Below are 14,247 nucleotides of genomic sequence, written 5' to 3'. Positions count from 1 at the left end.
TAAACAATAGGACACAGGTTATTACAGAGAATGGAGTCCAGAAATAGACCCATGTATACGTAGGAATCTAAAGTATCAAAAAGTATCTTTTCAAATCCACAGGGAAATTATGGATTATTTAATAATTGTTTAGTTAAATGGTTAATAATCTTACAAAATAAATCATCCCCCAAATAAATTCTAGATATATTAAATATTTTAATTGTAAAAAAAATCTATAAAAGTATCAAAGATAAATAGATGAAAATAGTTTTCATTTTTCATAATCTCTGTGTGGGAAAGGCCTTTTTTAGCATGACATCAAAGTCAGAAGCCATAAAGAAAAGAATGCAAAATATCTGAACTCAAAAAAGCTCAATTAACAAATTTAAAAACAAATGACAAACAGAGCAAGTTATTTGCAACATATGTGAGAGCAGACACAAAAGTTGAACAAGCATTCACCAAAATAAAAATACAAATGGCCAATAAATTCAAGGAATGGTGTTCAACTCTGCTAAGAACTATAGATATGTAAATGGAACATTTTTTTAAGTCTCAGATTAAATAAAACATTAAAATACTGTAATTGATAATTTTCTAGGGTATGAAACAATAGGTACTCTTATAGCAAGTTAGTGAAATGAGTAGCCACAATCTTCCTGGAGAACAATCACTTGAAGTGCCCACTCACTGATACAGCAATTCCACTGCTGGGAATCTGTTCTAAGGAAATAATTGAACAAGATTGCTCAAAGATATGCATGTATGTATGTATGCAGTATGTATGTGTGTGTGTATGTATGTGTATATATGTAAAGAGAAAGAGAGAGCATAAAGTCATGCAAGATAATAAACAAATCATCAGTGGTTAGTTATCTCTGGAGAATAGAATTACCAAGGCCTGAAAGTAAAGCTTTTTATTTTCTATCATTTATGTAATGTTTTAATGTTTACAATGATCTGTCTTCCTTTATAATCAGAGAAAAATTAAAAAGGTTTTTCAATGCCCTTTGCTAAATTAGGTTTTCAAAAAAACTGTATATTCTTTCTGCAAACACATGTATGCAAATGTATATTTGAGTTGGATTCCAGTTATAATTAAATTTTCTCCTCTTTCCCAATGGTTTCTATTTTATTTATTAATATCTATATTGTCCTATGCTACAAGCTGCTTCAGGAGTACTTTGGCAAATAAGCAAGGTGTAAATGAATTAATGAATTAAAAATATGACTAAAATGGGTCATTAGCTCCCACTGCAAGTTTATCCATAAATAACTGAATTATAATTACAAAAACCACAAAACATTACATTATTTTTGAAAATCCCAATATAAATACTTATCTATAATTGAAATTGCTTAGAAGTTAATTATTTTTCAGTGCCTACTATCTATAGTTTGACATATATATATTAAGAGTACCAGATTTTTTGCGGAATAAAATTTACAATGAAAAATCGTAATAAAACAGAAGAGAGAATGAGAGACAGAAAGAGAGAGACAAACTGAGGCTTCCCATGTGGCAGGGGCAAAAGCAGTCAGTCTGCAGAATGAGATTGGAAGAGAATTGTTCTGCCTTCCATTTCCTGGTGTCAGACATTCCTAAACTGCAGCTGAGTCCTTGCCTTCCCTGAGGCCCCTGGATCCTTTCCCCACCTTCCCCGGCTGCAGGTTGGGTCTGTTCTTACCATCACCTGGCCTCCACTGGGCCTTACCTCCTTCTCAGCCCCTTCCTTCACCCAAATTCCTTCTGGCACCACCCTTTCTAATCTTTCCCTTCCTGTCTCACACATTCCATAAAACTTTTCTTTCAGTGCCTCGTAGTTCCCTGGATTATCCAAGATGTATTAGAACATTCTTTTTCTTTAAACATCCCTTCCCAGCAAAAAGTGCATTATATGCCAAAGACTCAGACCTATTGCACCAGAGGATGTACCTACCAATCCATTAAAGTAGACGTGTAATCAGGGATCACAGTTTCCTGTGCCTGAGATGTTTCCACGTTCCCTACATTGGCATTTCTTCTCTTCTGTGTACATGGAAAACTCGGACAGAGGCTTGTCCCACAACAGGTGATTTTTCTGACCTCAGTGGCGTTGTGCTGATGCCATAAAATGCCCAGAACACAGCAGTTTTGGGAAACTATCCAATTTACAGGATTGTTTTCCTGCCCTCAGGAAACCAACTTATTGGGCATTTTATTGTGACCCATGTGAATTTTTTGTGAGTGATTCGAATCCCCAAACGGTCCCTTGAGTAAGTGGCAACCAACGCCTGGGAAAGAGAGGAGCCGGAAGTAGCTGAGAGGCCCTGGGCGGGGAGAACACACTGGCGGGAAAGGGGACAGGCCTTTCGGACAGATTCTCCCCAGAGGCGAAGCCAGGTGGAGCTGAGTGTCCGCTGAATGGTTCCTACCTGCCAGAGGGCTGTTTTCATGGATTCCGCCTCATTCCTGGACAACTGCAGAACACTCTGGAAAGAGAAAGGGACCTTCTAGTGCTCTCCCTTTTTTCTCCCTCAACCACTTACCTCCACTAATTTCCGTATGTGCTTGTTGATGATTGTGGGGTCCGGCTTCGGCATCACCCCCGACGCCCACTCCAGGGGCACCACGGGCTTGGGCGTGGTCGGGGAGGTCGGCTGCTGACAGAAAACACACACAGTTCTCAGCTCTAACTGCGGCCCTGAGCCACTAGCACCAGGGACACTGAGAAAGACACATAGGTTTCGTATATTTCTAATACCAGTCGAAATTACATTTATGTAGCACTTAAATGTTTATAAAACAAATACCTTTTGTTGAGGGAATCAAATCTGTAACTAAATACATGTTTGGATAATGCCTTTTGTTTAGCAGCAGCCTAAATTTTATTATAATATTTATTTATTTATTTATTTTTGAGACAGAGTCTCACTCTGTTGCCCTGGCTAGATGCCGTGGCATCAGCCTAGCTCACAGCAACCTCAAACTCCTGGCCTCAAGTAATCCTCCTGCCTCAGCCTACCAAGTAGCTGGGACTCGGTAGCATGGTAGCTGGGACACATGTAGCATGTGCCACCATGGCCGGCTAATTTTTTCTATTTTTGGTAGAGACAGGGGTCTTGCTTGGTCTTCAACTCCTGAGCTCAAACGATCTGCCCACCTCGGCCTCCCAGAGTGCTAGGATTACAGGCGTGAGCCACCATGCCCGGCCTATTATAATATTTTAAACCAGAAAAAAAAAAAATCCTTTCCCAGTCCATCCAAAAATCCTACCCAAGTTCCCCAAATATAACTAAGACATCCTAGAAACCTCTATATAACCATCCATCTTGGATGTTTCTATAATACCAGATAAATAAATATCAATTATCTAATTCTTTAATACTTGGTATTAGTGATCAATTAGTTGGTGCACATAGCTGATGGGTACCAGTGTGTGGCCAAGTTCATGTCCTTATACCTGCACCTCATTGAACATGTTTAATCACTTCTGACAGCTCTGCTAATCATTAGGTCTCTCTGGCCCTCTTTGGTGAACCTCCTTTCCCCAAAGGTTTTTCCACTTACTTTTCAAGATATTTGCACTTCATAATGTGAGGAAGTTGGTGGCATAATGCATCACAGGTTTGAACAACACAAGCACACAACACCCTCCTACCAGGAGACCAGCAAAGGCTACAGTGCACTTTCTATCCCTTCTCTGAAACCCTCATATGATGTCAGCATTTTTGTTGGTGCACATATGCAAACCCGTAACAGCAAGTTTTTAATTTGATAATGAATGGCAGATAAACATTTTTGCAAGAAGAACTGAGGCGCAACCATACTCATTTAAGCCCCTAAGAATGTTGGGAAGGGGGTGTTACTAGTACCCTATGGGTGACCAACAAAACCAAAAATTATCTGCCTTTTGGCTATGTTCACCCCTACACTCACACACACATTTACACACACACACCAGGCCTCTTCCTATCAGGATTTTCAGCTTATTGATCAGGTAAAGGATAAGCCCACAGTCCCCCAATTGTACAGCAAGGTGCTCCAGAGCACTACAGTGTATTCAGACAGGCACCAAAAGATATTACAAACGTGAAATATGGAGATACTCAGTATTTGCTGGATGCCACAAGAACTACCACCTTGAAGTTGCTCACAGTCCCCCATTAGATCATACTACACTTCTTGCAACGAACAAAATTTGGATTTACTCGAGCTTATTTTCGGGATAAATTTTTGCCAATTTTAGGAGACATTTCCATCAAACACACAAAAGTCTTTTTATTTATTGTAAGAGCAGAAGTTTTCAATGAGGGGCAAGAAATAAGGGTGGCATTATCTGGTCTGATTTCAACATTTAAGAAACCGTAGTGTCCAGCAGGCACACGCATCCATTGTTAAATAACTCTGGTTATTTAAGAATAAAATAAACATATTAGTTTTCTTCAAATGTAAATATATTATTTTTTCAAGTGTGTACCAAGTTGTTAGAACACAAATAGTTATTAAGCTGTTTGGATCTAGCTATTCTGTAAGTGGAACAGTTGGGTATTTTCTTTCTTTCTTTTTTTTTTTTTTTTTTTGACCTAGGGGTGCCATGGAAAAAACTGCTGAGATAGTAAAACACAAAGAACTAGTGAGCCGTTAGGAAGAGAAAAAGGTTGAGTACCTCTGGGACTCACTATCTAGTTTAGGTCAGCCAGCACCACCTGTAAGCACAGTAAAGCTACAGGCTCTTGGCGATAGAATCCCAACTGGAAAGAATTCCCTAGTTATCAGCACATGTCAGATAGGATGGCACTCCACTTAGAGAAGAGACAGAAAGGGGAAATGTGTTTCCATAGAGTCACAGGGTTTTAGCACTTGGAAAGGACTTTGAAAGCTTCTGCTTTTATAATAAATAAAAAGACTTTTGTGTTTCTGACAGACATGTTCCCTAAAATTGGCAAAAATGTATCCTGAAAATAAGCTAAAGTAAATCTAAAGGTGCACAGGCAGGCAAGTGTTCTAAAATGGTCATTCCTACCCTGTTCCTTACGTGAGGGGTGGTAGAAACAGCACTGGGATTGAAGACAGGCCTGAAACCAAAGCCCAGTTCTCCAACTTTCTGGCTGTGTGATCCACTAAGACACCTGTGTTCCCCAGACCTGGGGAGCACATTAACAGAGTTAATGAGATGACGTGTGTATGATGCCCTGACAGGCGTCCAACAATTGGTAGCGATCACACCTGGTAAAGGCAAAGGAAGGTGTCAGGAGGGGGAAATTCTGTATATAGCACATCTTCACACACCATGGCCAGGTTCATCGTGCCAAAGCTATGGAATGATGGAGCAGCTTACAAACTCCTTTTATTCAGTACCTTTTACCTTTCTTGCTAGCTCTCTGTCATGCTAACTCTAGAGTCTAGGTCTGCACTCCTCCCTTTGCCTGTGCCCAGTCATCCCGCGAGGCCCCATTCTGCAGAATTCTCAGGAGACACCTCTACACACTAGAAGGAAATAGAACACGCTCATGGAACCACCACACGAATTATTTTAAGATCAGATACTACCAGGTCAACTGACTCAGACTTAAGTGCATGCCCTGCCAGGGCCAGTGAACAGCTGTCCTTCAGTCTCCTTCAGTCCGATGGTTTGGACTCATAGCAGGTATTCACAGACTTAGGGGGTGTAGTTGTTGCCAACGTGCTACAGAGAACGTGCTACAGCTGGTGAGAAGGTAGGTCACACATGAGATCTTTATAAGAAAATTGATCTCGAGATACAATTATAAGAAGCAAACATACACATCTTTTCCTTCAACATGCAAACCTCGGCTGGGCGCAGTGGCTCACACCTGTAATCCTAGCACTCTGGAAAGCTGAGGCAGGTGGATTGTTTGAGCTCAGGAGTTCGAGACCAGCCTGAGGAAAAGTGAGACCCCCATCTCTACTAAAAATAGAAAGAAATTAGCCAGACAACTAAAAACATACATAGAAAAAATTAGCTGGGCATGGTGGTGCATGCCTGTAGTCCCAGCTACTCGGGAGGCTGAGGCAGGAGGATTGCTTGAGCCCAGGAATTTGAGGTTGCTGTGAGCTAGGCTGATGCCATGGCACTCTAGGCCAGGCAACAGAGTAAAATTCTGTCTCAAAAAATTAAAAAACCCAAAAAACAAGCAAACCTCATCCTCACTGTAAATTTTAAATTCACCGAGGCATTTTTTGCTAGTGTAAAACATGTCTAAAATATAGTTCACTTACTAAAACTAATAAGCAGTGTACATTGAATAATGCAATTTCCTCAATCTCATTATTTAGTGTTTACTTCTTGAGAGTCAGCCATTGATGATGTGAGACACTATCCAATGTGATATTGAAATTATGAGCTGAGTCAATCACTTGTAGAGAAATTTGTGAATTATGATCAAAATTAAAGTGTATCAAATCTAAATTTTATGTTGAATGGAGTTTTCTGAAAGCCTGGAAGAGTCTAAATGATATTTAACATTAAGATGAGTTACTATTCTTTGTTTTTTTTTTCTTTTTGGTCCTATGTATAGCTGAGTACTCAGCAAGGACACAATAAATAGAAGATCAATAATAAAACAGAATAATGAGAATGATGTTCTTCTTCTTTATTTGCCTCTGATATAAAGAAATAATTCTCAAACTGTCAGGGCTAAGCTGTTTCACTGACAAAGTGGGAATAATATCAATTTCTAAAATTCTTCAGTCTTTAGAACACAAAGCAACACTGTAGCAGCCAATTACTGTAAGTGATCCAAAAATGGTGTTTGGCACTGATTTTTAGAGAGAAAACAATACCTACCGATTTAGAATTTCTAGGCTCCAGCACCAGTGACAGTTTGTAAATATCATCTTCCGTGTGATAGAGATCCAGAGAAAGCTACGACAATATTAGAAGGGAGAGATAATCATGTTGGATTGTATTTATTTATTTACATTGCTGAAATAGATTTCAATTTGAATATTTCAATTCAATCTCTAATACAGTAAACTGAGTGAATGCCGAACAATAAAAAGACACCACGGAGGGGTGGAAAGTGAAATTTACAAAAGGAAACGTTAATCCCGGTGTGCTCAGCAGCATCAGAAAGACCAGCAGCTCAATTCCTCAACAATGTTTATTGAGCATCTCCTCGGTGTGACGTCCTGACTTACAGATGAGGGATACTTAATGATTAAAGAGGGGCAAGTAGGACAGATGCATAAAATAAAATTTGTAATAAATGCTGCCTGGGAGGTTGGATTAAAGAACTGTGGAAATAAAGGAGCAATTAACTAGATTCCTGTAATTTGAGAGCATTGTGCTAAGGCCTGGTGATGCAAAATGATATAAAATCATTTCTTGCCCTCAAGGGCCTCACAATTCATTTGAATAAATAGGACCTGAACACAAAAAGATGTGTTCGTACCAATAAAAGGAGCAATGCTGAATGTGAAGTAAGCCACTCCACTCTAAGTGCTACAGGAATCATTCAGGGAGGCAGTGGAGCTCATACATGAGGGCAGAGGTTTTGCAGTCAGGCAACTCTGTTTGAACCAGTCAGGCTGGTTCAAACACTGAGCCTGCCATTGGCTAGCTCTGTAAACTTTAGCAAGTTATTTCCTCACTGAGACTCAGTTTCTGCATCTGTAAAATGGGAATGATCATAAAAGTCCCTTAAAATAAGGCTTAAAATAAGTCTGGACAAGTCCCACCCATGTCCTTCAATGCTGGGACACTCGATGAATCACACCCACCTCATCAGCAACACAGATAACCAAATGCCGGCTCCTTTCTTTGACCATTTAGGCATGAACAATGTCCTCTAACATACTTTGTCTAAAGAGAAAGGCTTAATGTACATGGGTGTGGAATGAGGGGAAAGAGAAAGGAGGAAGAAGCAAAAGAAGACTCAGATGCAAAGGATGTTTGTCAAGAATTTATTTTTTCTTTTACCTCCTTTAAAAAAAGAAGTTGGCATCCTAATGTTTCATTCTTGAGTTATTCATTCCTTCAGCAAATATTTATCGGTCATCTAATATGCTCCAGGGAATATTGCAGTCACAGTTCTAGCAGCTACTGAATACAACATTTAAATTAAGGACTTCGTATATCAGATCATATATTGTTTTACCTACACTTTGTCACCTGAAGTTTTTTCCTAAACAAAATAAAATTGACTTTACCATAAAAGTGCCTCAGTATCATTTCAGATCATGAAAATCCTGTTCACAAAGAACAGACATTGTATCTACCTTCTGCTGAATAGCAGTCATTCCTACCTCCAGGGGCTGGTTCTACCTTTTTACAGGAAAGAAACCATCCACATGTCACCAACAGGTGCCTTTAGGAGCCAGCCCATTATATAAAGGAGTGAAGTGAAGGCACGAAAAAAAATATTTTGATAAAGACATTGGTACCACGATGTCTTATTTGAAAAAAAGGAGTCTTTGCAGGTGTAATTAACTTGGGGAGCATGCCTCTTAGCTCTACAATAAGAAAAATTTGTGACGAAAATGGGATCTGACACTGGCTCTCGGTGCTGGGAAAGCAGCCGGGAGAAGTGTGGTAGCGTGGTCTGCGATGAAGAGGGGACAGCCACGACTCAGTTATGGCAAATTGCCACCGGCCTGGCACTGCACCTTGAGTCGCCGGCTCCTCTGATTTGTCAAGAGAAGCCAGAAATCTGGAGTTTTATATGAACTATTCCAGATTTTAAGCACTGGCAACTAACTACAAACAAAAAATTTATGATTCCACTCGGGCCAAATAAAACACATGTGCCTCGGGCAGCTGCCCACCATTTTGTAAATTCCACAACAGACAACTGTGCTGGGCTCTAAGCCTCGTGAAAGTGGGCAACACATCTGTCTTTTCCTCCTCTGTACCCCAGTCCCAGCTTGCAGCCTCGAACCGTGAAGGTGACATAAATAGAGAAAACCAAGTGCTTCTTCTTTCTGAATTCCTGGTTCCCAGGAGTTAATCCAGACTTTGACGAGTGTGTTCTTTTCCTCCTGACTCGGCCTCCAAGTCTTGTGATGCTGGGTACCGGCATCAGCTGGAGATGAGACGACAGCAGCACCACAGCACCCAAGCAGAAGCCCAAAGAAGCCATCTAACTAAGTTGGGGAGATGCTCTTCCAAAAGAAACAGAACATCCTTGGGTATTTTCATGCATCAAATGGACAGACAACTGACCCAATGATGGAAGTGCTTTGCTCTTCTCCAAATATTTGCTCTCTACTAATTAGTGGTATGAACCTGGGCAAGTAATTAACCTTCTTGAGTCTCAGTCTCTTCATCTGTAAAATGGGAATCATAAATAATAGCTCCCTCCCAGGGGTGGTGAAGATTCAGTGAGCCAATGTGTGTCCAGCTGGGTTTGTTCAGAAGGTCGCAGATACAGGGTTTGGCTTCTAGTCAATGCAGCAGCCAAATGCCACTGCTTATTGATGAATGTAAAATTCCCCTTGAGATGACTCCTGCCACCTGTGCTTTCCCAGTCCTGATCCTACTTCCTCTCTCAGATCTCCTCTGCACTTTATAGACCTGCCCCAAAACAATCCTTTCTACTTCCTACACACCTTTAATATAATATGGGCAGCTTGTCAATGGGATTTCAAGAATATTCACTTTTGTCTGACATACTTTGAGTCTGGTTGTTTCTGACAAATGCTCTGATCTTACTGTTTCAGGTTATTGCATTTAGTAGCCAATCCAGCACAGATGGTGGCAGATTTAGTCTTCATGGGAGGATCTACTTTAGCTTGACCATTTATTATTAAATAATGGGCATCAAACTACCTCCACTCACCATTTTTGAAATCATTCTTCTTCTTCTTTTTTTTTTTAAAAATGAGACTATAAAAATACAGGGGCTTTCCAGTTATTTGCATGCACTCAGAATGGTAAAAGTAACTGATAGGGCTAAAAATACTGTGAAAAGATTCAGACTATTTCGTATGCCATGAAACAGAAGCACCAGCTTTTAAAGTTCCTTGTGATATGAATTCGTATCACAAGGGAAACTCCAGATCTTCCCCGAAAGGGGGACCGATCCAAATCCCAGCAGTTTGGTAGTGTGGGTCTCCTTCCTTCCCATGCTGGGGCTGTTTTCAAGGGGCCAAAGATACAATGATAGTAATGACCTGCACGGGGTCCCTGCTCTTGTAGATTTTATCCCAGAATTAACTCCTTCGTTACATATCCATGAAGAAGGAGGGGGATAGAGGTATTATTTAATTTTTACAAATGTGAAATAAAGCAAATTAGATGTCAGCAATGTGCCGCCAAAGGCAAAACATCCCAGAGAGCACCAGGCTGGGACTCAAACGTTTGCCATTTGTAAGGCTTTTGTCCTTAGTTTTATGAATCTCAGTTTCTTCTTTTGTAAAAAAAGGAAGAGGCAGGGGAGACATTACACTCCTTGCCCTGCCAGGCTGCATCACAGGGTTTTTGTGAGAATTTACTGAGGAAACATTTGTGAAAAGTGCTATGAAAACTGTAATCAACTGTTACAGAAAGTTCAAGTATTGCGATACAGCCTACTGCATTGAGTACACATTTAATAATTGTTGATTCACTTAAGAGTTCTCTTTTTCTATCCTCCAAGCTCTCAATCATATATTGGTAAATTCACTTGAGACCATGTTTAGAGGAAAACAATCACTTCAGGCAAAAACTTGACTTAGAACCCTGGGGCAAAACGAATCTCCCCTTCGAATGCTGTGCTTATGGACACCCTCACATGCATTTGGGCAGCTGCAGTCAATCACATGGTTCTAATCCGAATATGTTATGTTCTTCATAAAATAACCCCTGTGCAGGGAACACAGGATAGAAGTCTCCTCAGTTCTCATATTGAAGAGATTCACTCCCCAGTGGTCAAGAAGAATGAATGTATAATTCCTATGCACTAAACTCTCTCCTTGGTTGTTGGTGGAGAGAAAGGATCTTGGCTTTCAATAGAAACTGGGTTGATGTTCAGTGACTCACATACAGGACTGTGCTATCCTGATGAGCCATTGGGCTGGTATCACAGAATCAGGTTGACACTTGGTTCCTCATTCGCAGGGCTCCACCATTCCTTACATCTAGAATAGTACAAGTTTAGAGGTGGAAGAGACCTCAAAAATGAGCACAAAACCCTGAAGACAAAGCCAAAGTCAAGGCTGGTTAGCAAGGAGACAAAGTTAAACGACTGCGAAGGCAGGGAAAAAAAAAAGCAAGATCTCCCATCTCAGATTTTGCCACTAACTATGCTAGACAACACTGCGGTTACCAAATACCGGGCACGGTGGCTTCTAAATTCCCCTTCAATGAGACAGAGAGAGAGAGAAAGAGGGAAGGGGAAGAGAAGAGAAAGAGGTGTTCTGGTATCCTTTTTCTTTTTTTTTTTTTTTTACCTCCCAGCAAAAGGGAATTTTTTTCTTAGTTTTTATTTCCAGAGTTCAAATTTTACATTTATACCCCTACAATTTTACTGAAAGTTTTTCAATATTTCTGTAAATATCCATTTGTCATGTTGCTTGCTGCACTTATAACTCAAGTTAATTTCCCTACTCCATTATTATCTTTTATCTGGAGGGGAAATTGCCCGTGTGTGGGCACCTGCTCTGAGAGAGGATGCTCAACTTCATGGACGGCCTGGACACGGACACTAGACACCCAGGCTCAGGCTCCACACTGAGACTGGTCTGCAGACATCACCTGTGCCTGTGGGTTCTGCTGTCTGATCGGGGAACCAATTTGCATGGCAACAGATTAATAAATGCAGGTGCTTGGATTATTGTGAGTTGAGTTTTTCCCCCCAGTAGAGAATGTCTGTGTGTGTACTATTTGTCACAACAAACACGCTAAGAGATGCATGTTTTTGTGTGTTGGCTACTTCTGCTCTATTCCAAGGGTGCAGCTAGCTAGCATCATTGCCTACACTTAGGGGTCTATTCTTGGGTAAACAATTACAAGTTCTAGGAGTAGTCTTCAAGAAGGTCTAGAAAGCAAACTCCTGTACCAGTGCATCGGTCCTAGGGGATTTAGGTTCTCAGAACTTAAGAGGAGTTCTGGTTTCATTTTCTACAGCCATAAAAGGATAACAGTCAATTCAGTATCGCAGCCAAGTTTCAGATGCTACAGCGTATATACCCAAACAGGGAAGTTGCAACTCTACTTGCTTAAGCAAGGGTGAGAAAATTCGGTTATGCTTCTTCCTCCCACAAAGAAAAGCAGCCAATGGAAAATGTTCACTTCTACACACCTGCTACATCTAAAAGTTCTAAGACCTGGAGACCAGCTAAACATACACACCACAAATGCCAAAAACATAGGAGTGGTAGGTGAATTTCTTTCATCTCAGTCACATCAGTCCTAAATACAGCATTCAATTCATCTACTGAGTTCTTAAGATGTGCCAGGGACTGTGAGAGTTGTTAAGGATGTGATGTACAAGGTAGATAAATAGAAAAAAAAATCTAACACAAAGTGATACCTCCGACAGTGAAGGAAAATGCAAAGTGCAAGCACAGCACATGTGACAGATGCATTACTGCACTGGAGGGGAGAGAGAATGCTCCAGAAAGATAGAGGCTTTTGAATTTGAACTAGCCACATGGATGGAAAGGGATGGGATTTTCCAAGAAAGTGCCAAGGCCGGGAAGCAGGGCAGCATTCCACGATGGAAAGTCCAAGCCCAGCGTTCCTCAAAGGCTGGTGTGCTGTGCGGAGGGTGATGACAAACGAGGTTGGGCTGATGGCCGGAGACCTGAAGGACCTCGAAGGCCAGGTTGGGAACTACATCCTGGTGGTTTGGGGAGGCTGGTGGTGGGGACAGGGAGACCACAGAGGAGGGCCTTGCACTACTCCAGGCTTCAGCTACAGCAGTGCAGTGAGGGTAAAGGGAAGCAGGTGATTTGAGGGCGTACAGAAGGAGGTGATGAGTGTGATGAAGGAGAGTGAGGGCTGAAGATGGGTCTGGAGGAGCCTCTCTGAGAACTGTCAGAAGGGGAACTGTATGACCAGAGACTGGGCCCCTCTGAACAAAAGGAAATTTCTTTGCCCCGAAATTTGCTGGTTATGGGTGTGGGGTTTCTTTCACTTGTCCTTTGAGCTTTCTTCTCATCTACTGACCCTGATGTCAGTTTTCCCCCAGAGTGAACTGCTAGCACTCATCCTCGTATGTCCCCTGGAAAGCGAGGCACAGTAGAGATATTTAGCACAAATTTGGCCCCTGGGAACTCACCGTGAGCAGGTTGATCAAATCCATGTTGGGTTCTAAGTGGTGAGAGGCATTCTGCAGGGAGACCAGTTCACTCAGGGTAACCGAGAGCTGGTGCATTTTCACAATGTTCACTTTGTTCTCCTCGGTCCAGTCTGGGAAAATGACATGGACTGCTATCAAGTCTTTCAAGTGTACTCCAAGAATGGGGATTTTGAAGCCATCGCAGTCGGCAAAGGCCTTGCGGTAATTGCAGTAATTGCCGTTGGAGGAGACTAACTCTGTCATTTCATTCCAGTTCTGGGAACAGATGGAAAAGTAGAATTTTCAAGCAGCCTTCCCTTCTGCCCACCCTGAGGCCCTGCAATGTGTGGCTAAGAAATTCCTCAGCTACTGAAAGAAGTATCAATTGCACCAACGTTGATGAAGAAAAATATTAACCAGGAAAAAGACAGCTAGAAAAACGTACTAGGCCTGCCTGTGAGTTGGGCAGGCTGTTCCCTTCTGCTATAAAATGGAAATTGCCTGCACTTCTGCCTACCTACTAGGGATGTTGGGATCCCTACAACTATTAATATAATATGTTAAATGGGCATCATGCATATTTAAGTATTTTGCAACTCATGAAAATACTACAGTGCACAAATTCAAGCATGTAGCATATTAAAATTTCTGAGTTATTCCAAGAAAGTTGCATTCCAGTTATTACCTGAGGTTAGTCTGGGACACTGTGGGGTAGGAAAAGTTGCACTGAGGTGTCAGATAGCTGTGGTTTTGGACTCTGCACTCACTAACTACAAGGGTGACCTTGAGTGAGTCACTATAGTTTTGTGGGCCTCAGTTTACTTTTCTATAAGAAAGAGAAGTTCAAATATATAATTTTAAAAAAAACCAAAGCAGTGATCGTTCCAAGTTTCTATAAGCCTCTATCAGATTCTTATTCTTTACAACATTTGAAATTTGTCTTTGCTTTTTATTTGAAAGTTAGTACAAAGCTGAAAGAAAATAAAACACTTACATAATGAGACCCATTATACTTGGAATGAGTGCAGAGTTTGAGGTCAGACAACATTACTTCTGTGG

At 41.1% G+C, this 14,247-nt stretch overlaps 1 protein-coding gene across 4 annotated transcripts in view; it reads right to left on the bottom strand.

Annotated features, from left to right (window-relative positions):
- RASGRP3 (RAS guanyl releasing protein 3) overlaps positions 1 to 14,247 on the bottom strand; it is a 113,315-nt gene that overhangs the window by 16,147 nt on the left and 82,921 nt on the right. For 3 of the 4 annotated variants that reach the window (XM_012788403.3, XM_012788405.3, XM_012788402.3), the window contains 3 exons: positions 13,189 to 13,464; positions 6,774 to 6,851; positions 2,512 to 2,625 (listed from right to left, as the gene is read on the bottom strand). In XM_012788403.3, the coding sequence (XP_012643857.1) occupies positions 2,512 to 2,625; positions 6,774 to 6,851; positions 13,189 to 13,464 (468 nt within the window). The remainder of the gene's footprint in view (positions 1 to 2,511; positions 2,626 to 6,773; positions 6,852 to 13,188; positions 13,465 to 14,247) is intronic. The other variant, XM_076000663.1, reaches the window with a different exon arrangement.

The sequence above is a fragment of the Microcebus murinus genome, chromosome 3 (assembly GCF_040939455.1).
Source record: "Microcebus murinus isolate Inina chromosome 3, M.murinus_Inina_mat1.0, whole genome shotgun sequence".
In the NCBI taxonomy this organism is placed as follows: domain Eukaryota; kingdom Metazoa; phylum Chordata; class Mammalia; order Primates; family Cheirogaleidae; genus Microcebus; species Microcebus murinus.
The sequence above is the reverse complement of the archived record's forward strand: the minus strand, read 5'-3'. Positions and strand labels throughout refer to the sequence as shown.